This window comes from Hibiscus syriacus, unplaced genomic scaffold (genome assembly GCF_006381635.1).
Source record: "Hibiscus syriacus cultivar Baekdansim isolate YM2019G1 unplaced genomic scaffold, ASM638163v2 tig00111659_pilon, whole genome shotgun sequence".
Classification (NCBI taxonomy): domain Eukaryota; kingdom Viridiplantae; phylum Streptophyta; class Magnoliopsida; order Malvales; family Malvaceae; genus Hibiscus; species Hibiscus syriacus.
In genome coordinates, this window is record NW_024063149.1 from 301421 (window position 1) to 328683 (window position 27263).

Genomic DNA, 27263 nt, shown 5'->3' on the forward strand with positions numbered 1-27263 from the left:
ACTCCACTTTATCTTTCCTCCAATCTTATAACTCTAGCACCTTTACTCTGACAGCTAGATAATAACTTTTGTTCAATCTAGGGCACAAGTCCTATTATACCAATCATATACATCCTTTCCAATCTAAATTATCTCAAAATTCGCTTACTCAACTTATCAATTTCACCTCTATTCTCATACATTCTGAAATTTCTTTTGTTCAAACTCAACATTCTGACTTCCTGTGTCCTATAATCTGATCATCGATATACACATTCTCAAACTCTTCTTATCAATCCTCAGCTTTACTCAAATATACAAATTCTTACTTCCTTTTCATTTACTATATCATATTACTATGATCCAAATATGCAACTGTATCCAGGTCCATTTCAGATTTGGTTATCATATCATGACAATATCTTATAATCTTATAATTCCAGTACATTTTTATCACATACTCTAGTTAGCCAATGCTAACTCTTTCCATCTTAACTGCAAACCCTTATCATAAACATACTCTTGTTTATGCGCAATACTATCACTTCGTTTCAAACTCATAAGCTCTGACTTTATACATCTTATACACTTGTCACTGATGCACTTATCCTTGAGTTCTTCTATACGTACTCACCACGTTATTAGATCTTTTTAACATTCTTATGGTGACACCTGTTCATCATATTCTATCTTATCCACATAATAACAAAACTACTCTATATCGTGTTTCCAATTCAAAACAATGAAAACTTCCTATCATTATTCAGATATGATTTCAGCTTTCTGAAATCAACTTTTGATCTTACTAGGCATTTCTTGAGGTGTCCGCTCTTCATCCTGCCTGGCCAGGGCAGGTGAATAGCTATCACAATCAGAAATATCACCTTTCACTTGCTTCGAAATTATCACGATCAGATTTCTACTGTATTAAACTATTCTTATTCTATTAGCAAGATAACATACTCCTTACACTATCAGATCAGAAATTTTTTCATTCTATGTTGGCATGTACACCTTTTATGACACTTTGGACTTCGGTTTATGCCGAGAATCGGCTAAACCTTAGCTCTGATACCATTAAATGTAACACCACCAACCCGTATCCGACTCGGATACGAGTCCGAAATGTCACATTGACTTTTCAAACATTTATTCGTATAAAATAGTGAGTAATTTAAAAACTTTGATAACATTTAAACTTATTCAAAACGTTTACAAAAATATATCAGAGTTCATACAATTTATATCTTTAGACTACATGCCAACTACACTCTATATACAATACATATATTTTCTGATCTGACATTTGGTAAGGAGAACTGACCTGTCTTGCTCCGCATTACTCTTACTCTTCTCAAAACCTACGTGTGAAACAATCACACGCTAAGTCGAAGACTTAGTGAGGCATAAAAACTTGTAATGCACTTTATAACATATATCAATACATGCATGTTCTGTTCTATCATGTTTTACCAAATTACATGATTTCCTCATATCATGTAAAATCATATCAGATTAATTAACAATAAATACATACATACACATAAATCATCATTAGCAGTTTATCATGTAATCACATACTTTTATGCTTAACCTTTTCAATCAAACACTATACACACACACATCATATCATTTGTAATACATTTATCATATCACTAACATATATTTGTTTATATCTCTTGATTAGCCCATGTACATATGTGAGAACTATAGATATGTGAGTTTATTGAGGTTGTGCACTAATGTTGTCACCACAGCTCATATAAATGCACCGAAGTGCCATATAGAATTGCACTGTAGTGCCGCGTAGAGTTGCACCGTAGTGCCATATAGAATTGCACCGTAGTGCCACGTAGAGTTGCACCGTAGTGCCATATAATAATGTCCATAAGGACCACATATCATTCCTTAAGAATCATATACATATACTAGGGATCAAGTATGTGTCTCACCAGACTTCACATGTTCCAAAGAATACATATATGTCCCGAAGGACCACATATCATTCCTTAAGAATCATATACATATACTAGGGATCAAGTATGTGTCTCACCAGACTTCACACATGTTCCAAAGAATACATATATGTCCCGAAAGACTACATAGACCCTCGACTCTTGGCATGCCAACTATACCCCTAGCTCTCAAGACACATAACATGGGCATTTTCTTTTATACTTATCATTTCACATAACACATAATTCAATTACTCATAGAACATTTTCATATGAGTCACATTTACATGTCACATAGCTTATATACTTTCTCGCGTAGTTACATAGATCTATGTCATATAACATATCATATAGCTTAGATCATTTCTCAGATATTCATATAAACATACATATCATATCTTGTTCACATATGATCATATATGCTTCATATAACACAAAGAAACACCTAGAACACTTTCTCATAGCTTATATCAATTTTCAGAGTCCTTTCATATTACCTGATGACATATATCATATAGATATATAATAACTGATATTATATTATCTACCTTATGCTCCATTTCTTTGTATTCCCTTTTTCATATCAGCATACATTTAAATATTCTTATATGTCCTATCAATATCCTATAAACTTACTCATATTCTCATATATCATATTTTAATATAATTTGTATAGTAATACTCTATAATTGTAACATATAATGATTTTACCCATGTACTCCTTTATAAAGTTTATATTACATGTTCAATTAGTCTCATGCTATCTTATAAATAATTTCCATTTATTTTATATCATTTTCCTTTTCCACTCACATAAACCATCTATTTATTTAGTTCAATTTCTCATGACTTCCACAATACTCTTTAATAAAACTTTGTAGCTCTTCACTATAATACCTAAACAATAGTTTCCTTTAATTTATCAATCTTCCCTATATAACTTATGTATCCTTATTTATGCCCTCGAATTCATACTATTCTCTTAGAGTCTCCTAACATTTCTCGTATAATCACTTATACCATATCATATAACTTATACTTGATTATCTTATTCTCTCATGTTCATTTCATTTCTTATGACTCTATCATATAACTTATTTCATGTTCTTCCATTATTACATATTAAAGTCTTACATACATCATATAGCATATACAAAGCATATCATTATCTTTAGTCATGCATACATACAATCAATGTAATACAGATAATCACATATAATTATAACCACACATAATCATGTCCATGACTTCATGCATATTACTCTAGGAAATAGACTCATCGCAAGTCTTATTTCCATTAAACACTACATATCACTAGTATGCACTCACCTGGCCTCACTAGTCCATTCCAATCTCTTATCTTCCCTTTTTATCGATCTTACTTGTCAATGATTCCGGAACTTGTTTAGGCTTTGAATCTACATAATTATACATTTTAAGACAATTATTAGATACCTACACCTTGTAATTTGATACTAGCAACTTAAACGAACTTATTAAACTAATATTTTCAATTTTCCTTTAGGGGGAATCGGTTCCCTCCTGTGGGGGTATCGGTTCCCCCATGACATTCTAGAATTTTATTCGCTTGAAGGGGTATCGGTTCCCCTTGAATGGGTACCGATTCCCCTAGCCCAGAATTACATTTTCAGCACGAAAAATACTTCATTTCAACTTAAACACTTCCTATTTCAACCTCTTTTATATACTAAATTCAAACACACATACTTAAACCCATTTGTGCTCATTTATCCCATTTTAATTCTCAAAAACCTTTCCTCTTATGAAATTCAATAATCTTACTCAAATTTTCTATATGTTCTAAATCCAATTCTATCACCTAAAATCTCTTAATTTAACTATTGACAAGTCAAATTTAACTTCAAATTCTACTTATCAATTCTTTTCCAAAAATTTCATATAAAAACTCCAAATCTTTAATCTCCCTTAACCCCTTCATTCTTTGATTTTACCGTAACCCAAGCTTTCCTTAAGTTTATCCATCAACTAAAGATCAAAACCAAACTTAAAATTCAAATAATAATCAACTAATAAAACTCTCACCTTTGCCTTGCTCTCCCAAGTATGAAGAAGAAGAAATGAGAAGAGAACTCTGGATGTTTCTCATTTCCCACGTTTATATCACCTTTAAAAGAAAGATAAAAAATCTTTCTGGTCAAATGACCATTTAACCCTTAACTTCTTTTAATAATTACTAAATAACCTTCATCATATATTTCCAATAATCATTAAATTATTTCATTCTTATACGTTAATCACCAAATTCTGAAACTTTTCAATTTAGTCACTAACCCGGTATTGCGGATGTTACAACGCATATTAACATATAATGTTCAAATGTGAATTAAATACAAAAACATAACATACCAAACTATAATATATATATATATATATATATATTAAAAATAATGACTAAATTTAAATATATGTAAAATTAAATTTATAAATTAGAAATAAATCAGTGACCTAAATATAAAATGCACAAAAATTAAATATTCTGATATACAATTTATCCTATTCGGTCCAAGCTAAAATAATATGAAAAATTACATAAATAGTGCCTACACATTAAAAAAAATCAGAAAATTAAAACAAACAAAGGACTTCTTTAAAAAATGTGCCTAAATTTTGAGGATCTAAGCATAATTTACCCCAACAAATACGATGACTAAAAGTTAATTTACCCAAAAATTTTGATATAAAACCTAAACTAACACTAAACCTAAGCTAACCTCACCTCTGCCGCTCAACTTCACTCTCAATTTTCACCTCTCTCTTCTCCAAACCCACACAGTCGAGAGCCCTAAAAGCTCTCTCTCAACATCACCAGCAGCCTCATACTTCCCTCTCCACTCTCTCACAACGCCGTTATCGCCTCCTAACAAGACTAAAACACCGACCAATAGAATCGATTTACATATACCATCTACTCCTCTCTAATCTCACTCTTAAATCTAGCTCTAAAGGGCAACACTCACGCCATTTTGCGATCCCTTCTATTCTCCCATCTTCGGCGATGGTTCAACACAAAGATAAAAGATTTTTACTCTCTCTCTCTCTTTCTCTCTCTCTCTCTCTCTTTATTCTATTTCTTTAATTTCTCAAGATCTTACCTCTACTCTTATGAATGATGGATGTGTTCAAGGAACTCACCGATTGGCTCTGAAAGGTAAACACTAAACCCTCTAATTTACCTCTATTTTTCATTTTAAAATCCTGAAAGATGAGAACTAATTCAAATAATCTACATGCAAGGATTTCTGAATAATTCTCAATGCTTCGATGTTAATCCCGGTGACTCAAATCGGTAAGCTTCTAACTCTTATTTTCTTTCAAAGCACATACCACACAAACACAAATAGTTACTAGAAAGTAAATAAAATAAGATAAAATACCTCCTTGTTAATGTTATCCGTTTCTGGTTGTTAAAAATATTATTTCACTTTTGTGAATGATTAATGCTTTCCTTCGAATGGAACCGGGAAATCAGGAAAAAAATTTGTTTCCTTTTATTGCTTTGAAAATGGTAAACCAAAAAATCTTTACAAATTGTTTTTTCTCTCCTTTTTCGTTCTGTGTGTGTTCTCCTTTTTCTTTTCATTTCCAGTGGTTATTCCCTCTTTTCTGATTGATAGTGGTTAATCCTTAAAAACCGACCCTCACTCCACTTACAGTTTTTGTTAAATCCCGATAACCAGTTTTTGGTTTTCCAGGGAGTACTCATGTGGGTTGGAAGCTGTTCTGCTTCATTGGGCTTGAGTTGGGCCTTCAACTGGTTTGGGGCCGGGTTAGGTTGCCATTACTTTGGGTCTGCTCCGACTTAGCCCCGGACAAAGCGAGTATCTACAGCTGCCCGTCTTTACTCATTGTCATGTAACGGGAATAGAGAAAAGATCACAAGATGATCGCGTTTGTCCAGTCATGAGAACTTCAAAAAGATTAAACCACTACACTGTTACTTCGGGATAAATAAGACTTGAAAAATCTTCGAATGACGGGTTCGCTCCCTTTTCCTTCAGGGAGTATAAAACTCGAACTATCTTCAGCAAACATGTCTGCTCCCTATTCGTTCAGGGAGTATAAGAGTCGAACAATTTTCAGCAAACGGGTTCGTTTCCTATTCTTTCAGGGAGTATTAGATTTGAATAATGTTCATAAAATTAGTCTGCTTCACTATTCTTCTGTGAAGGCTTATAGATGATTTGCTTCACTACTCTTTCGTGAAGGCTTAAGATTGAATTGCTTCACTGCTCTTTCGTGAAGGCTTAAGATTGACTTGTTTCGAAGGTCAAACCTGAAAATCAAACATTACCAATCATTAATGTAGGTTTGAAAAATATTATACTCAAATATTTAGAATTTGAGAAAATTTCTGAAAATCCATCTCCATCGTGAAGACTTGTCTGGAAGCCATTGGATATATGAATCTACTTTGGCTCATTTATCGTCTAAACATTATTCTTTTCAATATTTCAAAACTAGTTATCCTCATCTTGATGTTTCCATATCTTCAATCTTCAACTATCCCTGGGAAACCTGTAGATATTTAAGTCATCATGCAATTATGAATGCTAGGATCCTATTCATGCCTAAAATGTATGCAATTATGCAATTTAATGCATTTTCTTCTTTGAAGGAACACCATCTCTTTTGATCTCGATGGAACTCGGTTTCGTCTTGGGCACAGAACATTTGACCAGTTCACCCCAGTTAACATTCTCAATACCATATCGTTCGGCTTAACAGGACTTTGACTTCTTTCTTTCTTGAAACCCGTCAGTACCCATGACCAACTTCTTGATAAACGATAATACCTTAGGGTCATCTTTTAATGACTGAGATTTTCTATGAATTCCAAGGTTTTAACTTCTCGTAACCATACAAGCTTGCATGTTTAAACCATTGTCAGCTTCAAAATACCTGCATTTTCCAAAACCTTTTGCACAATAATAAAATGATCTCATGTACTTCAAGTTAAGCTATATATTTTAACCTTTCAAAATAAGACGCTTACAAAAGGGAAATTAACAAGAAAATACATCTCTTTATTTATATAAATGTAGAGAATTTTTAGGTAACTACATGGCAAACTTTTAACTGTAAACAGTAAAAGAACAAAAGAGTAGGCGTCTTCAAATATCAATAATGTAAATGCTTTTTAACTGGCATGCCGTTAGAATGACTCGAGTGTAGCTTCTGTCAAAAGGATCTCCAAAATTGTAATGATGCTTAAGAGTGTGAAGCTCTTTCTGAACTCCCAAAATCTCTCATTATTGGATGCCCTAAACCAGTATTGAATATCGTATGCATTCAATTTCTCTCCTGATTGTTTCCATCGAGACTCATTAATATTTGGTCTCAACCCTAATCACCAATTATCATTGTTACTACCCATATCAGGAGTTTTTCCCCTTCAAAAATCAATTCAAAACCTCCACCATTCACGAATTCTAAATTTAAACAAAACTCAAGTCGCCCTTTACGGGTTTTCAACTTGATACCTCCTTTTTATTTTCTTTTTCTTTTTCTTTTTTTTCTTTTCTTTTTCATTTTTTCATTTCTTATTTGTTTTCCCTTTTTCATTTTTCCCCTTTTTCATTTTTCTCTTTTTCATTTTTCTCTTTTTCATTTTTCTCTTTTCTTTTTTCTTTTTTCATTCTTATTCAAGTAAAATATCTCTTAACTGTATCGGAATTCACTGGATAGGGTAATTCTGATCCGTCCATTTCAATAGGCTTTCTTGACAACATAAGGTCCTTCCCAGTTGGGCATCCATTTTCCTCGGAAATCCTTCTGAATAGACAAAATCCTTCTAAGCACCAAATATCCTTCATGGAATTCTTGAAGGTGAACTTTCTTATCATGTGCTCGTATCATACCTTTCTGGTACATCTGACCATGACAAATAGCTTTCAATCTATTTTCCTCAATCAGATTCAACTGGTCATACCTAGCTTGTACCTATTCTGCCTCATTTAGCTTCACCTCTGAAAAAATCTGAAGTGAGGAAATTTCCACCTTAATAGGTAGGACAGCTTCCATCCCATATACTAGAGAAAATGGAGTTGCCCCAGTTGACGTCCGTACTAAAGTTTAATAAGCAAAAAAAGCAAATGGTAATTTCTCATGCCAGTCCTTATAGGTCTCGGTCATCTTCTCTATGAGCCTTTTGATGTTCTTATTAGCTGCCTCTACTTCCCCATTCATCTTTGGGCGATAAGTGGTGGAATTATGATGTTTTATTTTTAAATTGCTTACAAACCGAGTCCATCATGTTATTGTTTAAATTTAATGCATTGTCGGAGATAATCCTCTCTGGTAAACCATATCTACAAATGATCTCATTCTTTAAGAATTTCCATATTGTCGACCGGGTAACATTTGCATGGGAAGTTTCTTCTACTCACTTGGTGAAGTAATCTATGGCTGCCAGAATGAAGCGATGACCATTTGAAGCCTTGGGTGAAATTTGTCCAATAACATCCATGCCCTACATTGAAAATGGCCACGGAGCTGTCATTAAATGTAACGGATGAAGAGGAGTATATATCTTATCTCTATAAATCTGACATTTGTGACATTTTCGGGCATAGCAAATATAGTTACTTTCCATAGTTGACCAATAATACCCAAATCTCATAATCTTTCTAGCCTTTACATGCCCATTAGCATGGGTACCACATATTCCTTCATAAAGAATTGTCTTGACCTCTTTCGTGTCAACACACTTTAACAAGATCTGATCCATGCTTTTCTTGTACAGAGTCTCACCATCAAGCACATACCTTGATATCATTCTTCTAATGGTTCTCATATCATTCTAAGTGGTATGTTCCATATAACTCTGATATCCTATATATTGCAAGATATCATAATACCAGGGGTTTTCATCTTCTTCTTCTTCAATATTAAAACAATGGGTTGGATACTCATAAGCCTTTATTTCAATAGGCATCATATTTGAATATTTATTCATCTTAAATGTTGCTACCAGTGTGGCCAAGGCATCTGCCATTTGATTCTCTTCCCTGGGGAGGTAATTGAAAGTTACTTCTTTAAATTCTTCAGCAAGTTCCATAACCAACTTATGGTATTCTACAAGCTTGGGATCTTTTGTCTCCCATTCTCCTCTGAGTTGGTAGATTACCAAAGCTGAATCCCCATATACCTTGAGCATTTTTACTTTGCGTTCAACAGCAGCTCTAAGACCTAAAACACAAGCTTCATATTCAACCATATTGTTTGTACAATCAAAATTAAGCCGACTGGTGAAAAGATAATGCTCTCCCTCTGGTGAGACCAAAATTGCCCCAATTATGTGTCCAATAGCATTTGAAGTACCATCGAAGTTCAACTTCCAATATTTACTAGTGGATGTAACTTCTTCTTCCACTGAAATAGCCATTAAATCCTCATCTGGGAAATCAAAGCTCAACGGCTCATATTCTTCCAAGCCTTACTTGCATTGAATTTCGGTATAGCATTTCCTTTAACTATTGTCTAGTTTACATATTGGATGTCAAATTCGGATAATAGGATTTGCCAACGAGATAATCTTCCAAATAATGCAGGCACACCCATTAGATACTTCAAAGGATCAAGCTTGGATATAAGCCAAGTGGTATGATACAACATATATTGCCTAAGCCTTCGGGTATCCCATACTAAAGTGCAACACAACTTTTTAATTGGTGAGTATCTAGTCTCACATTCAGTGAACTTTTTGCTGAGATAATAGATAGCCCTCTCTTTCTTCTCAGTTTGGTCACGTTGTCTCAGTGCACACCCCTTTGAATTTTCATAAACTGACAAATAAAGGATCAAAGGTTTGCCTGAGATGGGTGGCACTAAGATTGGAGTACTCGACAAATATCTCTTCACTGCTTAAAAAGCTTTTTGACAATCCTCACTCCATTCCCCTGAGTTATTCTTGCGAAGAAGACTGAATATGGGATCACATTTTTCAGTCAACTGTGAAATAAACCGAGCTATATAATTCAATCTTCCCAAAAATCCTCTAACCTATTTATGTGTTCTTGGGGATGAAAAATTCTGAATGGCTTTTACTTTATCTGGATCTATTTCAATTCCCTTTTGGCTTACTATGAATCCCAAAAGTTTCCCATATGTCAACCCAAAAATACATTTATTTGGGTTGAGTTTTAGCTGGCATCTTCTTAGTCTTTTAAAGAGCTTTCCTAAATTCCCAATATTTTCTTCCTCTGTCTTGGCTTTGACAATCATATCATCGACATAAACTTGTATTTCTTTATGCATCATGTCGTTAAATAACGTCACCGTGACCCTTGATATGTTACCCCTGCATTTTTCAATCCAAACGGCATTACTTTATAACAAAACGTTCCCCATATAGTAACAAATGTCATTTTTTCATATCTTCAGGGTTCATCTTAATTTGATTATAGCCAGAGAAACCATCCATAAATTAGAACAAAGAATTTCTAGCAGTATTATCCACTAAAGTATCTATATGTGGCAAAGGAAAATTATCCTTTGGACTAGCTCTATTGAGATCTCTGTAGTCGACACACATTAGAACTTTCCCACCCTTCTTTGGTACTAGGACGATATTCGCCACCCACTCAGGATATTTAGCCACCTTAAGAAACCCAGCATCAAATTGTTTCTTCACTTCTTATTTAATCTTGAGTAATATCTCAGGTCTTATTATTCTCAATTTTTGTTGTATAATTATACACTCAGGCTTTATTGGCAGTTTGTGGAAAACCAATTCTATATCTAAACCTGACATATCTTCGTACGACCACGCAAACACATCCTTGTATTCCCGAAGCAATTCTATCAAGTCTTATCGCTCTCCAATAGACAGAGTAGTTCCAATCTTTACTTCTCTCTTATCCTCATATGTTCCCAAATTCAAAATCTCAGTAAGCTCTTTATGAGGTAGAATCTGCTTATCTTTATTCTCCACCATTTTTAGCAATTCAGAAGGTAGTTCACATCCCTCATCGTCATTACAATCTTCGATTTCCCCTTGACATATAGGCTTCTCGAAATCAATCTCCGGGTCAGGGTTATTAGCATTCATATTATTGATATCTGAGCTCCTGAAAAAAATAATGAAAGAGAAGATAAATATATACATATGGGAGGAATTTTCCCATATAAATAAATAGAAAGAAATAATACATACATATATACAACAAAGAATAAAAGAAATGCATGGGAGAATGCTTGCCATTCTGAACTAACAGAATGCATCTTTTATTGAAAGCAAGTAAAAATAAACAACTTAACCCTTTACATAAAATCACCTATTGCCCCAGGGTACGAACAATAGGGGAAATTTCTAGTGCATTACTCTGTAAAAGACTTGTAAACTACAGGAAGTTCTTCCGCAGTCCAATTGTTCAACACGAAGCCCGGCGGTACAGGTAAATGCTCGTAGCTCTCATTTCTCCAAACTCATCATCAGTTATAACATATTCCCTCCTGATATGAAAGTGCTGCTCAATGGTGGGAAGGTCATGGGTTCCCAGCTAAGGTCTTCACCAACCAACCTGGCCTTTCTCATTTCCTGACCCTTTTTAATTCCCCTCAGCTTCTCCCTCAAAGTTGGATAATACCCCAAACCAAATCGATCTCTTTTAGTAACAGGGCAGATTGGATTCACTTATCCGTGTAACTGACTTCCTAACCCTTTTCCAACTTTGTCTCCTCTTCCAAGAGTCAGTTTAAGCCCCCATCTTGGTACAATTTGACAATCTAGGCTTTGGTATATTTTTACCTTCAGCTACAAATGTAGCATTGACAAATTCTAACAATCTGAAACAACATTCAATAGCTTGCTCATCCACTTTAATGTTTGGAGCAGTAGTAGAAACAGAAGCAATGATGTCCTCTTCAGTGTAAATACATACCAACCTTTCATCAATTACAAATTTTAGTCTCTGGTGCAATGTTGATGAAACTGCACCGGCCTGATGAATCCAAGGCCTTCCCAACAAGATATTGTACGTAGGCATAATGTCCATCACGAGAAATTCCACTTCATAAGTTGTTGGACCAATGGTTAGAGGAACATCAATCTTGCCTACCACTTCTCTTTTAGTCTCATCAAAAGCTCGAACACACTCTGAAAGCTTTTCATAAGTGTACTATCAAATGGTGGCTTCTTCAGAGTTACCAAGGGAATCACATTCAAAGTTGAACCATTATCAACCAATACTCTGAACAGTACATGCCCTTTACACTTAACTGTGATATGCAAAGCCTTATGACTACCAACCATCCCAGAAAGGATCTCATCTTCAGAAAAATATAGAAAATTATCAGCTTGTATGTTGGCAACTAATCGGTCCAACTTTTCTATGGGCAACTCCTTTGGAACAAAGGTCTGGTTCAACACTTTTAATAAAGCATTTCTATGGGCCTCTGAACTCAGAAGAAATGATAAGACAAAAATATGGGTAGGCAACTTGTGCAATTATTCAACAACGTTGTACTCACTTTGTTTCAAGAACTTCAAAAACTATACTGCTTCACTCTCAGTTACAAGTTCATTGATGACATGCTCATCTTCTTTTATCTACACATCAACCTTTTCCCCTTATCAATAGCAGTCTTCTTATCAGACTCTTTAGGTGGATTAAGAGAATAACACCTATCAGTTCTGGTAAATGTCTCACCTCATCTATTTCCCCACCTTCTTTTGTTACCTCTCCCATATGTCAATAATATCTCCAAGGCACTTGCTTACTATCTCAATATGGGAATGGAGATGGAGGTGTAATAACCACTTTTGGAGCTAACTTTTTAGTCACTCGATTGTTGGGAATAATGATTAGGGGACAACTAGCATTGTAAACCCCTTTAGACGATCATTCTAAAGTGTAAACTTCTGTTTCCTCTTCTTCAGTGATCTCTTTAAAGAAATCAATTTCTTTAATGTTCATCATGTTTGTACCAAAGATAGGAAATTAAGACATCATTGAATATTGTGTCCTTCACTGTTATGATACTGACATACCTCTTCACTGTTAAACTGTTCACATATCAGACTGGGCTTCAACAATCCTACCTTAACCATTTGGCACCACACCCAATACATGGGTGATACCACCTCATTAACCTTCCTTATAATTCTCATTTCTTTCTCTTCAGTAACTACATTAACCCTTGTCCCTGTATGGTTCGACAATAGATTCTGAGCTATATTCGGTTGTTTTCTATCACCAAAGTTGATGACATTCCTTATTCTCAAAGCTTGGATGACCTTTTTAAATGCAGTACATTTTTTTATAGAATATCTAGGATTCCCCACATGATACTCACATTGAAAACTAGCATCATACCATTTTGGAAAGGAGGTTGCATTGGTGTCACATGATACGGTGAAACTACATATCGGTCATATAATATCTTAAATAATTCTTTATAATTCATCGGGATAGGGTCGAACTAAGGCCTTTCTCTCCTCTAGTCCCTTGCCCCTTGTTTATTGTCATTTTTTGTAAATGACCATGTTCCTTGAGGTCGGGACATGATGATGTTATTAGAATCATATTGCCTCACGTTACAAACTTCATTTTCCTTTTTCCTCACCGGTGGCCTCTTATTAGATTCCCCTCCCTCGAGCTTTCCACTCTTAACCGCCATTTCAATCATTTCTCCTGCCATAACCATATCAGCAAAACTTTGATAAGGATTACCTATAAGGTGCGTGAAAAAAGGAGCCCTTAAAGTATTGACGAACAACATATTTGTTTCCTCCTATTCCAGTGGTGGATAGACTTGCACAGCCATATCCCTCCAGCTTTGAGCGTATTATCTAAAACTCTCATTAGATTTCTTCTCCATACCTTGCAACATCATCCTGTTAGGCCTAACATCCTTCACATGTTTATACTACTCGAGAAAGGATTTAGCCAGTTCTTTTCACGACCAAAAATTAACTCTACTCAGTTGATTATATCATCAGATTGCTAAACCCGTTAAGCTTTCCTGGAAGTAGTGTATCAATAACTCATCATCCCCTACGTACCTAGTCATCTTCCTACAAAACATCGTAATATAGGTATAGAGACACCTAGTACCGTCAAATTTCTCAAATTCAGGAATCTTGAACTTCGGGAGGCAAGAACAAACTAGGAACTAAACTTAATTCCTTGGTGTCGAATCCATACACACTGGTATCTTCTTTCATAGCTCTGACTTCTCTTTCTAATTATTTCTATTTCTATTCCATTGGATTGTTTTGGTATTTATTGGCTTCTTCATCAAGGTCTGGAACCTGGTGATATTGATGTTCCTCATTGTGTGAACTAGACCCAGGATATAAGTTCACAGAAGCACCAGCTAGATTGATGTGTACTTTCCCAGTATGAACAGGCGTCTGAGATTATGCTGGGGTAAACCCTGGAGGATAAAGTGGTTCATCAGTTATATCTCTTGGCACATGGCTCTTTCCATGTTCAGGCTTTCTTCCTTCCAACAGACTTGCAAACTTAGCAAACATTCCTTTTGAGCATTCATCATGTCTTCTTGCATTTTCTTTATATTCCCTTGCAACTCCAGCTGATTTTTCTCAATTTGAGCAATTTTCTCATCCATGACCTTCTTCCGAGTACTATAGGGATGCTTGGAAGTTCCCAGTATTCCTCTTCCACACAGTTCTTTTGTTAATGTTGATGTTTTATTAATGAATATGAAATATATGATTATGAATAAAAAAATGCAGTGCAAAAAATTAAATTTAAATGCATTGCAAAAAATAAAAATGCATATGCAAAAGAAGGGTGTTGATCCTGGAACGACTCCTTAGAACAACTCTTTATATTAGAAACGACGTTCAATTACAAGGTTGAAATATATCACAAATAAATCTGCACTATCTCTCCTATTTGTTGTACATGTGCTAGCAAATCCACAATCTTCTGATTTTCTTCAGCCTCGGGATCCAGTTCTTCACTTAGAGCAGTAACTTCCTCAGATAGATTAACCAAATGTTGATTTATTCCCCGCACATGTCCTAGGTAACAAGCAATAAGATCCTCTCTTTGCTTTACGCTCGCCTGGGCTTGCTCCCACCGAAAACGCCACTGTATAACCCCCTCGTATGGAACTATCAGAAGCTCACTTGCTCGCCTCTGAAAATCCTAAACCATGGCCTCAAGTTGACTCACTTGTTTATTCAGACTCACTTGTTTCTTCAGACTCTCAACCTCCCCACGGCTCGAGCTACCTTCCCTGGTTCGGTATCATCGTAATGTAGCCTCTAAACTCAAAATCTTCCCCTTCAACTTCTCATTCTAAGCTTGACTCTCTTGCAATCGATGCTCTAAAGAACTCTTTTCTTTTGATAAAATCTTAATTTGGTGTCTGATTTGCTTGAGCTATTCTTGACTCTCTCCAGATACTCTCTTTAAACTCGTCACTTCTTGTCTCAATTCGACAGAGGAGTTACTCTAACTAAAATTTGTCTGATCTTTTACCATTCATTGATAAGATAACTGAAGATCATCAAATTCTAGCCGAAGTTGCTTCTCTACCTTTTCAATTCGATCTGTTCTACCCTTCTGAATATCAATCTCCAATCATTTTTATACACATCATCCTCTAATTTCTGCAAAGTCATTCTCCATTGTTTCCTTTCTGCCTTGAAATCGCGCTTAGCTAGATCTAATGGAGAGGGCACCATTCTCAAATGTTCTTCCATAAGCTAAATGTTTTCAGGATTCATCATTGGGATTTTGTCATTTACTCGAATGCTTCTCCACTGCTCATACTCCTAAGATAACTCGAGATCATAGGTGAACAGATTTACACGACGAGTATGTTTACAGGTCTCAGTAACCCCCTTGACTTTACTCATATATTGTTCTCCTTTGAATGCAAAATCTGACCCTACCAAGTACCATGTGGCTGGAATGAACTGCCTTGACCCATACTATCTGGAAACTAGCATCGATGCATACCTGATAGAACCCCATATACTTAGCAAAGGAACCCAATCTCGCTCTCTACATCCGTACAGTATATCCAAAGAGACATTCCATGAAGCTCGCCACAAAATATCACCATCCCTGATATCCTTGAATATGACCATCTATTTTTCTTCGGTGAAGCCCTCAGGTCATTATTTAGAAAGAAAATCCTTCAAAGGTGAAAATCCGTCCAAAAACACTCGTCCTGGTGCCCTTTCAACGTGCTTAAAATGACTAAGAATCCACACTAGCAGTAGAGGTGCACACCCTATAAAGCATCCTTCTCTTTCTCACCTACAAGAACTCAAAGAATGGAACGTCTTGGCTAGAATGTCTAGAACAGGATCCACATGCTTATCTAATCTTTCGATCAGGTCAACACCTGATACGTCTACATATTCCATCACCTTCAGAAAAATAACGAACACATAAATCCCTAGAGCAAACAGGTCAAGCTTCTTCCTCTTGTTAGGGTGACGATCAGTCACTTCTTTCAAAGCAGCCCAAGAGATGCACTCACTGTCTCCTTTCTTCTTAATGTTTCTGACAACCCAATCTTGTCTCATTCCAATCATCAATAGCAATTTCTTCTTAAATGAAGGAGGGAATGGCAACTTGGTATATATTCTATCCATTTGAGACCTCGGAAAACGGGTCAAAGCTTGATACTCCTCTATTGTTGGTGTCAGATCCACTCTACCAAATGTAAAACAGCTATAAGCGGGATTCCAGAACTGTGTCAGTGCTCTAAACATATTCTGGTCAATAGGAACATCCAGAAGATAAGGAATATCACCATACAACTGATAACCCGTACCACTTTTAGCTCACTCAGATCATTCTGACGTATATTGATGTGAGTGTAACCAATCAACTCCGACATGTATCCGGGCATCACACTATCTCTGTTGGTCAGCTGGGACTGTTTCGACCACCTCACAACATCTATATTGTCTTCAACCTCTTTATGAACCTTTCGTTCCATATTACTAGCCTTCTATATAGACATCGATCCAAAATCAACACCATGAAATAGATAGTGCAATGCAAAACAAAAAAAATAAAGCAAAGACAACATAAAAGCATCAATAAAAGTAATTAATCAGGGATAATAATTTGTTCAAGAATCCTACCCACACATGTTGGCTACCCAATCATGCTTTATCAGATCCTACCCAACATGATATCTACCTCCATGCTTTGTTTGAACATAAAAACCCTAACCACGTGATATCTAATTCGTATGCTTATTCGAAAAATAAACCTAACCGCATGATATCTAGTTCGCATGCTTATTCGAAAAATGAAAATAAATTACTCAAAAAGCTTTTCCTTGTGTACCCTCCTTATGGGACTCTTAAGGTTCGGGTTAGGCTCAATCTAAATTCGGGCTCTATGTTCACTATATGATGGGTTTGGTTCTAAAGTAATAGGTTCTTGAATTGTCATTGTCGGTTCCCCCTTGGGCTGATGAACTCTCAATCCTGGCCCATCACAGGCTTTAGGGGATCCAGTTCAATTCAAGGGAACACACCTCCTTATGTCCGTGCGGAGGTGAATACCATCACGAGGATCATAAGGCGTGAGCTCCAGGAGCGATCCATTATCCCATGCGGAGGTGAAAACCACATGAGGGCATAGTCTCTCACTCCTACTTAATTTGGACGGAGTGGGGTTTTAGCTCATGTCATGATAATGCAACAGTGCAGTGTGTGGGAAAAGCAAAAAACACACAATAAAAACACTCAAATCAGTTCCCAATTCACACAATTAATCTGAAACCATTAGCAAACATATCAGTACAACTATTTATTGCTTAATCAAATTATAAAAAAAAATATTAAAACCAAATAAGGGATCAAAAACCAAATTAAAATGAATTTATAACTTTCAATTGCAAAGACAATTAATTAATCGACTATCGGCCTGACTCTCTAAAAAAATTCCCAACGGAGTCGCCAAGCTGTCAAAACAATTTTTTCTTTAAAAAGTGAAATTTTAAATTACCACAACATTTTTTAATTATTCCCTTTTGATTAATTAATTAAAAAGCAATGTGATTTGAAAACCTCTATCGTTTCGAAAATTTTGGGATTTCCTTTACGATAAAAAAATACGGTTCGAGGAGTCGCCACCAATCTTTGATTAGGGTGTGATTGGACACCTAAAATGTTGTCATTTAAATAAAAATTAATTTTAATTAAAACAACAAATTGAGGTCTACGTACCAAAAATCGAATTCGGGAGTCGATTACGTGTGGGGAATGATTAGCATTCCCACAACGCCCTAAATCGATACCTAGTCGATTAATTAACGTCTTTGCAATGAAATTTACAAATTGACTTTAATTTGACTTTTGATCCCATAAAACAAAGATGTGAATTTTATAACATTCAAAAGAAACAAAATAGATTAAATTAAAATTACCGAGCCGTTTTAGAAAGATAAAGAATGTTCGATTATTTAAAAATATCAAGACCAGATCTTAGATGAGTTGTAACAATCTTTTCTCAAAAAATTTAATAACCAAACATTTCCTTTTCTTTCGTTCCCAAATTTTAAGTAACGAATCAATTTTTTAGATTTCACTTTCGGGATACATTTTTAATTTAAAATCGTCAAAACGGCCCTCTAATGAGTTAAACAAGCCACTCAAGACAATTTTAAATTAAAAGGGTATTACCCTTAGTCTGATTATGTATTTATAAGTCAAGTTATGCACATGAGGGTATCATACAAATTGTGTAAAAAGGATGTCATGCCAAAAATTAATTAAACAAGTATTATGATTAAAAATATCATGCAACGTGACATACAAAAATTATATACATATGTTTTAATTAAAAATTATAAACCATGCATATTAACATATAATGTACAAATGTGACTTAAATACAAAAACATAACATGCCAAACTATATATATATATATATATATTAAAAATAATGACTAAATTTAAATATATGTAAAATTAAATTTATAAATCAGAAATAAATCAATGACCTAAATATAAAATGTGCATAAATTACAGAGTCTGATATACAATTTATCCTATTCGTTCCAAGCTAAAATAATATGAAAAATACATAAATAGTGCCTACACATTCGAAAAAAATCAAAAAAATCAAAACAAACAAAGGACTTGTTTAAAAAAATACACCTAAATTTTGAGGATCTAAGCATAATTAAACCCAACAAATACGATGACTAAAAGTTAATTTACCCAGAAATTTTGATATAAAACCTAAACTAACACTAAACCTGAGCTAACCTCACCTCTGCCGCTCAGCTTCACTCTCCATCTTCTACTCTCTCTTCTCCAAACCCACACAGTTGAGAGCCCTAAAAGCTCTCTCTAAACATCATCGGCAGCCTCACACTTCCCTCTCCACTCTCTCACAGCGCTGTTATCGCCTCCTAACAAGACTAAAAAATTGATCAATCGAATCGATTTACAAACCCCCTCTTCTCTTCTCTAATCTCACTCTTAAATCTCGCTCTAAATGGCAACACTCACGCCGTTCTGCGATCCCTTCTCTGGTCCCATCTCCGGCAATGGTTCAACACAAATATAAAAGATTTTCACACTCTCTCTTTATTCTATTTCTTTAATTTCTCAAGACCTCATCTCTACTCTTACGAATGATGGATGTGTTCAAGGAACTCACGATTGGCTCCGAAAGGTAAACACCCTCTAATTTACCTTTATTTTTCATTTTAAAATCCCGAAAGATGAGAACTAATTCAAATAATCTACATGCAAGGCTTTCCGAATAATTCTCAATGCTTCGGTGTTAATCCTGGTGACTCAAATCGGTAAGCTTCTAACACTTATTTTCTTTCAAAACACATACCACACACACACAAATAGTTGCTAGAAAGTAAATAAAATAAGATAAAATACCTCCTGGTAATGTTATCTATTTCTAGTTGTTGAAAATATTATTGCCCTTTTATGAATGATTAATGCTTTCCTTCGAATAGAACCGGGAAATCAGGAAAAAAAATTGTTTCCTTTTATTGCTAAGAAAATGGTAAACCAGAAAATCTTTACAAATTGTTTTTTCTCTCCTTTTTCGTTCTGTGTGTGTTCTCATTTTTCTTTTCGTTTCTAGTGGTTAATCCCCTCTTTTCTGATTGATAGTGGTTAATCCTTAAAAACGAACCCTCACTCCACTTACAATTTTTGTTAACTCCCGATAACCATTTTTTGGTTTTCCAGGGAGTATTCACATGGTCTGGAAGCTTTTCTGCTGGGTCATTGGGTTTGAGTTGGGTCTTCAACTGGTTTGGGGTTGGGTTAGGTTACCATTACTTCGGGTCTGCTCCGAATTAGCCCCGGACAAATCGAGTATCTACAAATTAGATTTAAATTGTTAGAATTATTTGAGTCAATTTAAATTCATATTTGATTCAATTTACTCCTTGAAGAGGTATAAGCATCCAGCCGGCTTGCATTCTTCACCAAGTTCCACATTTGTCATAGGGTTTTTTTTTAAGTTTATAAATTTAAAATTAATAAAATTTTAAATATGATTTAAATTGACTCAAATAATTCTAATAATTTAAATCTAACTATAATTTTTAAAAAAAAGTACTTGCGTTAGTGGTGGTTTTATTGTCTACAAAATACCTTAAATAATGTTATTAGCATAACATTAATAACCAAGTGATTTGGCCTAGTGGTTAGGCTTCAAGCCTTTCATCATCTACTATGACATGGACATGCCACGACAACATCTCCCTCCACATGTTCTTGCTGAGTCAGCTTCAGGCGTTGACCGTCAGTTGGCTAACGATTTTCATCCAACGAGGGTGTTTATTGACCCAAAATGAAACGTGTGGAGGTCAAATGTTCCAAAAAAAACAATATGGTCAAAATTGCATATATTCAAACGTTAGGGGTATTTGTTTGTATTATGTTAATTTAGGGTTGTCCCTAAACTGTTTAAATATTCAAAATTTATCTAAATTTTTTAAAAACTTAAAATTTGGTCCTCAAATAAATAAACAAATTTAAATTAACATAAAATAAAAATTAGGGGTGTTACACCATCACGTCGCTAATGATTTAACGCCTCAATGACCAAATAGAACTCAAAACTAAAATTTAATACTAAATTAAAAGAAGATTAAATTCAGTACTAAAAATGACAGACAATTTAAAGTTGAATGATATTCATTATAACTTATCCTAAAATATTAGTACGATGGTTCACTTACTAGTTAAGAGTGAGAAGACAAGAGGCGAGGTTATCCGTTTCGTCCAAGTGGTCTTAAGGGAAAAGATGGAACCACCATTGTTGAACATGAAGTCGTAAAGTTACTTACCAAACAAATTAAAACTTAATAAAAGCAGGGCTCAACATAACACGTTACGCCACCCTAATGATGATATACTTTATACATGTGCATCTAAATATCTAATCCGTTTTAATATTTACAATATCAATTCATATAGTAATATACCAACTAATTATTTCTTAAAAAAATACTCCAAATAATTTTATTTTTCTAGATTTCAAAACACAACTTTTTTCACACGATGGTTTGGTTTTCACCTATATTTAGGCTTATTATTCTTCTTTACATATAAATGAATACAATTTTTTAGATAACACATTAGAGAGAATATTCAAACGAGATGATGGAAAATTTATTTTTTTAATTAGGGTATTTTTTACAATGTTTGTAGGAAGACGTTGGGAGTACCTAACGATCTCTAGAAGATGGTCGGATGACTCATCAACTTTTGAACGGCACAACTCATTGAACTATATGTAAAATAGGAAAGATGTTGTGTCTTCCATTTGTCTTCCCCAAAGTCGTCAAGTGCTCTCCATGTCTTCCCAAATATAGCATCTAGAAAGTCGAAAAATCAAGTCTCCAACACTATCACCACTACCCTCAAGCTCGCCATCTTCGAGGCCCATGCTCATAGCATCATCGATTCTTCACAAGGCCCAACTAGAACTGATATGGTATACTGACCAATGGCACGACGATATCCTCTGCTCCCTTGACCGTGAGGGAGTCATCGATTGAAACCACTTTATGCAGAGCAAGTCAACGGTTGACAGAAGTCAGACATTGCTTCAAGATAAACCAATCACGTCGTCAGGTTGCGATATTGGTGGGATTTAGATTGGGAGTTAGGATTAGAGTTAAGGTTGAAAATCATGGTTGAAAATTAAATATTTTAATTTTTTTGGCATTTAATGTTAATAAATTTATCATGTCATAATAATAATAATAATAATAATAATAATATTTAAGAGTGATCAAAACAGGAGAAATTCAAAAGTTTAGTGATTAAATAAAAAAAATTAAACTTCAATAGCTGAAATATGAGTAAGAAAATAGTTTAGTGGTGTATGATATATTTTATCGTAAAATAAAATATTTAACAGAAACTAAAGTTAAATAGCATTTTGATAGAAAAAAGACTTTGAAGTATGAATTTGAAATAATATGCGTAACTGGAGTACCAAATGCAAATTTAATAGAATTGGAAAACCCATTCTACTTCCAAAAAATTCCCAATCCTTTGCTTGATTCTCAAAACCATCTCTCTCACCATCATTAAACCTCAAAAACCCTAATTATTCTATACATAAATACAAAGCTTTTGGAGATAGATACATCATATGCGAAAGATGGGTTCATCTTCGTCGGAGACAAAGTTCCTGCAAGAACTAATTTTATACGCCGCCAGCGCCGCCCTCAGTTGCTTGGTTCTCTTCGCGGGGCTCCGACACCTCGACCCGAACCGAGAAGCTTCTAAAAAGGCACAGAAGCACAAGAAGGAAATTGCCAAACGATTGGGTCGTCCTCTAATTCATACCAATCCATATGAGGTATTTTTATTTTGGATTTGAAACAAAAACAAGCCTTCTTTTTGTTCTTCTTATAAATATATATTGCTTTAAAAAGTCAAAGCTTATTGCGTTCAATTTCTAATTTTTTTCTGTAAGATAGATTAGTTTCCCTAGTGTTCTGTTGATTGTTGGAATGTTTGTTTTAAAATAATGTGTTGGAAATAGAAGCAAATGATCACTTATTTCATTTTAACAGGATGTAATAGCTTGTGATGTGATAAACCCTGATCACATTGATGTCGAATTCGAATCCATTGGAGGATTGGAAGCTATCAAGCAGGCTCTTTATGAACTAGTGATTCTTCCATTGAGGAGACCAGAGCTGTTTTCGCATGGAAAGCTTCTTGGTCCTCAAAAAGGGTTTTATTGTATGGACCCCCAGGTACTGGAAAGACCATGCTTGCTAAAGCCATTGCAAAGGAGTCCGGCGCTGTTTTTATTAATGTTAGAATATCAAATCTGATGAGCAAGTGGTTTGGTGATGCGCAAAAACTCGGTATGCATTATAACATTTTGTAGTTCTTTGACTATACCGGAATGTATATGGTTGTACAGGATTACAATTGTACTGCAATCTGTTTTCCCTGTTTTTCTCCTTTAGAGTTAAATTCTAGTAGAAAAACCAGAAGAGATGTTATGCAGTCGAAAAGAACCTTTTTAAGAGAAGGTTTACTGATTTGACCATCCTAAGGTCATGCTAAAATGTTTTTGTACTCTCTCTTTTGGCTGTGGCCCGAAAATGGTTTTGTGATCACAACTACATTCTATGCTTTTTCTAATGGCTGTAATACCCCATGCAAGTTTGTTTGTTTTATAATTCTCAGATTGAATTGTTTATTTGCTCTTGTATATTTGCAGTGGCTGCTGTATTTAGCTTGGCTTATAAACTCCAGCCTGCTATTATATTTATTGATGAGGTCGACAGTTTCTTGGGACAGCGGCGTAATACAGATCATGAAGCAATGACAAACATGAAGACTGAGTTTATGGCTTTATGGGATGGATTTACCACTGATCGTGAGTATTTTTATATCCAAAGGCTGTTATATAATGCTATCAATTCTCCTACAGAGTACTATATTCTATTTGGTTTTTGATGAAGGGCTCCCTGAAGAATGTTCTAGGTACTGTTATTAAATTTAAATTTTAATGATTATATAATGTTATGCAGAGAATGCACGAGTTATGGTTCTTGCTGCAACAAATCGCCCATCAGAACTAGATGAAGCGATACTCAGACGTCTCCCTCAGGCTTTCGAGATTGGATTACCTGAACGCAAGGAGAGGGCTGAGATTTTAAAGGTAATTTTAAAGGGTGAGAGAGTTGAACCAAATATCGACTTCGATTACATAGCCAGTTTGTGTGAAGGTTATACAGGTTCGGATCTTCTTGAACTCTGCAAGAAAGCAGCCTACTTTCCTATCAGGGACTTACTAGATGAGGAGAAGAAAGGAAAACCATCTGGTGTAAGTATATTTTGTGTATATATGTATGCATTATCTCACACTTCTTAAAATTCTGTTGTGCGACGAGGGACTGTATCTTAAAATTTTGTGTATATATGTATGAATTATACAAGTTATTTTTTTCATGTGTAATTGATTAACTTTGGTATTTTTTCCTCTAGCAATTTTTTAAACTACATATCGTAGTTTATTTATCATGTTAATGTTTTTTATTCATCTTCCGTTGTCTGTTTTTTCAGGCTCCAAGGCCATTATCACAGACTGATTTGGAGAAAGTTCTTGCCACATCAAAGAAGACTGGGGTTGCTGCGAATGAATATAGCAGGTTAGGTTCACAGTTATCTGAATGGTCAAGGCAAAGGGAATCAGATGATTATCAGGTTCAAGCCGCAATCAACGAACTCTCTAAGCTTGTAGTTTCTCAAATCGTTAACCTTCAACCAGATTCCCAGGATACCTGAAATTTGCAGCTATGTGCTCGGATGCCACCAGGCGATCAGGTTCAAGCTTGTGATGGCAGTTTTGAAACGGTTTTAGTTTAAAATTTCCCATTGCCTTTTGGCTCCATTTTTTTCCCTATAACATTAGATGCAGCAAATTCAAGGGTGCATGGGAAGTTAGGAAGCGAAAATTTTTAGTGGTGAGTTTTTATAAATTACCCTGTTGGTTCAGCTTAATTGGGATGTTATGTGGTGGATCACTTTCTGAGACTGGTCTAGATTTTGGGATCTTTCCTATCCTTTGTAATAATAATGTCAACTTTTTTTTTTCAGATGCAAAGATTTCATTGATTTGTAAAAGCATTCCAAAGGAAATGGATGGATAAAAAACTCTGTACATAGATAAAGTCTGAACTTTTTATTAAAAGTTAAATTATATTGAAAAAATTCCTAGCCTAGAAAATCTATGAATTTAGGATTATGGATGCCTTGGTCACCAAATCAGATCATATGATATTGGAATGTTGGATCTGCCATCGTTGTCTCGGAGAATTACCGGTTGTGTTTCTATACCAATTTTCCGAAGTTAAATTTAGAATATTGAATAGTGAGTATCAGTACTTTTACTACAAATGGATCCCAGCCTTTAATTTTTATAGGAGAAAAGTTTGAGGAGGGGTTTACATTTAAATCACTTTTCTTCTATCACCTGAAAATCCCCATTTTCTTCCCTTTTGGTTAGCCTTTACAGCAAAAATGGCTAGGGTTTGACACTACTTGCCTCGAGGTTTTGATCAGCCTTATTAGGTAAACTTTTAGTGTAGGTTACTTGGAAAGAAAGGAAGGTGAGAGAACTTTTGGTCCATTCCCATGCATCCGTAATTTATATTCTATATTTTTAGAGTTCATCAATGCTTATAATTGGTGGATGTTGATTGTGTGTTTTGTTTTGTAATGACGCTTCCTAGGGGACGTGCAAAGTAGTTGACTGAAGCTCTTGGTTCAACTCTTCCTTCTGTGCGGTCACATTTGAGGCAAGAACAATTACCTTGTTATGATATGTTGAAGTGTGGATATTAGGGAGACTAAATCAGACACCTATGCTCTCATGTTATTCAGGTTTGACTCGGAACAAAAAAACGAATTAGAATCGATTGATTTTTAGCCGTGCTATTGGTTCAACTCTTCCTTTTGAGTGTTCACCCTGTGCGTTACGTGTGCGTAAAGCCTCAATACTGAGGGTTAAAACCTACCTCAGCATAGTGTTTTTGTGTGTGTGCGTAGAGTTTGATTAATTTTCACATTGAAAATTAATAGAAAAAATGTCATACATGAAACTTAAGATGATAAGATACAAGGTTCTTGGTACCATTAAAATGTCTAAAGAGAAATCACATTCAAAACCTAAAGGAAAAGGGGAGAAATCAGTCTTGGGGACAAAACTTGAGCTTCAATGGAAGCACCATCTAATCAATCCATATATCACTCTCCGGATTCCGATGGCAGTTCTTTGAACCATGTGTAAAGACCCCCTTCTAAGTGGAAAACATTTTTGTACCCATTGAGCACCAGCAAGTAGGCTGCTATGAGTGACCTGCAAGTATTGACAAAACCAAACATTTGCATCTAGCTATAAGATTTGAACTAAACAAGACAGTAAAGATTAGGATTAGAAGTCAAGTCGATTCCGCAAATACTTTTGTATTCTTCTATACATTAGTGAAAATTCTTCTCTTTTGCCTGTGATTTTTTCTAAAAAGTTTTCCACGTAAAATCTTAATATCTCTTCTATTGTGCACTTGCTATGCATGTCATTATCTTCTAACAAGATTCTAGTAAAGTGATTAAACCAATACTAGTGTAACACTATGGTTTGCACTAGCACTTCATCCTTAGTAGTTTTAAACATGGAAGATTGTAGCTTGTTTGATACTATGATAATGCTGCCTTTTTCTACTATAAGAATGCTGTAAATACCTTGACTGTTGACCTTCATGGAGATTTTGGGATGGCTTCATTGTACCCCCAGTGGTGCATGCCACTATTATCCTTGTAAACCCATAAATCTTTTCTTACTTTTGTCAACAACAAAAAACTCAGTCGAAAACCCAGAATAAAAAATACTTGTTTTTCTTAAACCTCTATTGTAAACTCGGACAATATTGTGAGAACTCAAAATCAAAATCCATAATCTATTCTTGTTTTTGTGGAAAAACTGTCAAGAAACCAAAAATCGAAACCTCTGTTGTAAACCGGAATCATTCCAAAGGAAGTGGAGCCCAAAAATGGGTAAGTTTTGACAAAAAATTTTTTTAGGGATTTTCACTTTTGAAATTTGAAGAAAGTGGAGCCCTGAATTTATTTTTATTATTATTAAAAAGAAGTGAGCCTTGTTAAAAAACCCTTCTAATCGTAAGTAAGGGTAAAAGAGTGCCCAAATAGATTAACCATTAGAAATATCGTTTTGTACTTATTCTGAAATAATCTCGGGAAAATCGAGTCAAAGAAAAGAGAATTACCATTTCTTAGAGCCCGTGTTGCAAGTGTATGAGCAA

At 34.9% G+C, this 27263-nt stretch overlaps 1 protein-coding gene and 2 long non-coding RNA genes across 3 annotated transcripts; 1 reads left to right on the forward strand and 2 right to left on the reverse strand.

Annotated features, from left to right (window-relative positions):
* Nucleotides 1–8774: 8774 nt before the first annotated feature.
* Nucleotides 8775–23115, reverse strand: LOC120166995. The gene is made up of 3 exons (XR_005519995.1): nt 22981–23115; nt 13977–13980; nt 8775–8799 (listed from the first exon to the last, which is right to left on the reverse strand). It is a non-coding gene; the product is annotated as an uncharacterized LOC120166995 (long non-coding RNA).
* Nucleotides 22473–25040, forward strand: LOC120166993 (ATPase family AAA domain-containing protein 1-like). Its single transcript, XM_039176140.1, is given in 6 exon segments — nt 22473–22780; nt 22998–23160; nt 23163–23297; nt 23660–23818; nt 23973–24268; nt 24508–25040. Coding segments are annotated over 6 exon segments (1185 nt in total). The 5' UTR covers nt 22473–22570; the 3' UTR covers nt 24730–25040.
* Nucleotides 25041–25989: 949 nt separating this feature from the next.
* On the reverse strand, nt 25990–26759 carry LOC120166994. The gene is made up of 2 exons (XR_005519994.1): nt 26686–26759; nt 25990–26302 (listed from the first exon to the last, which is right to left on the reverse strand). It is a non-coding gene; the product is annotated as an uncharacterized LOC120166994 (long non-coding RNA).
* Nucleotides 26760–27263: the final 504 nt, after the last annotated feature.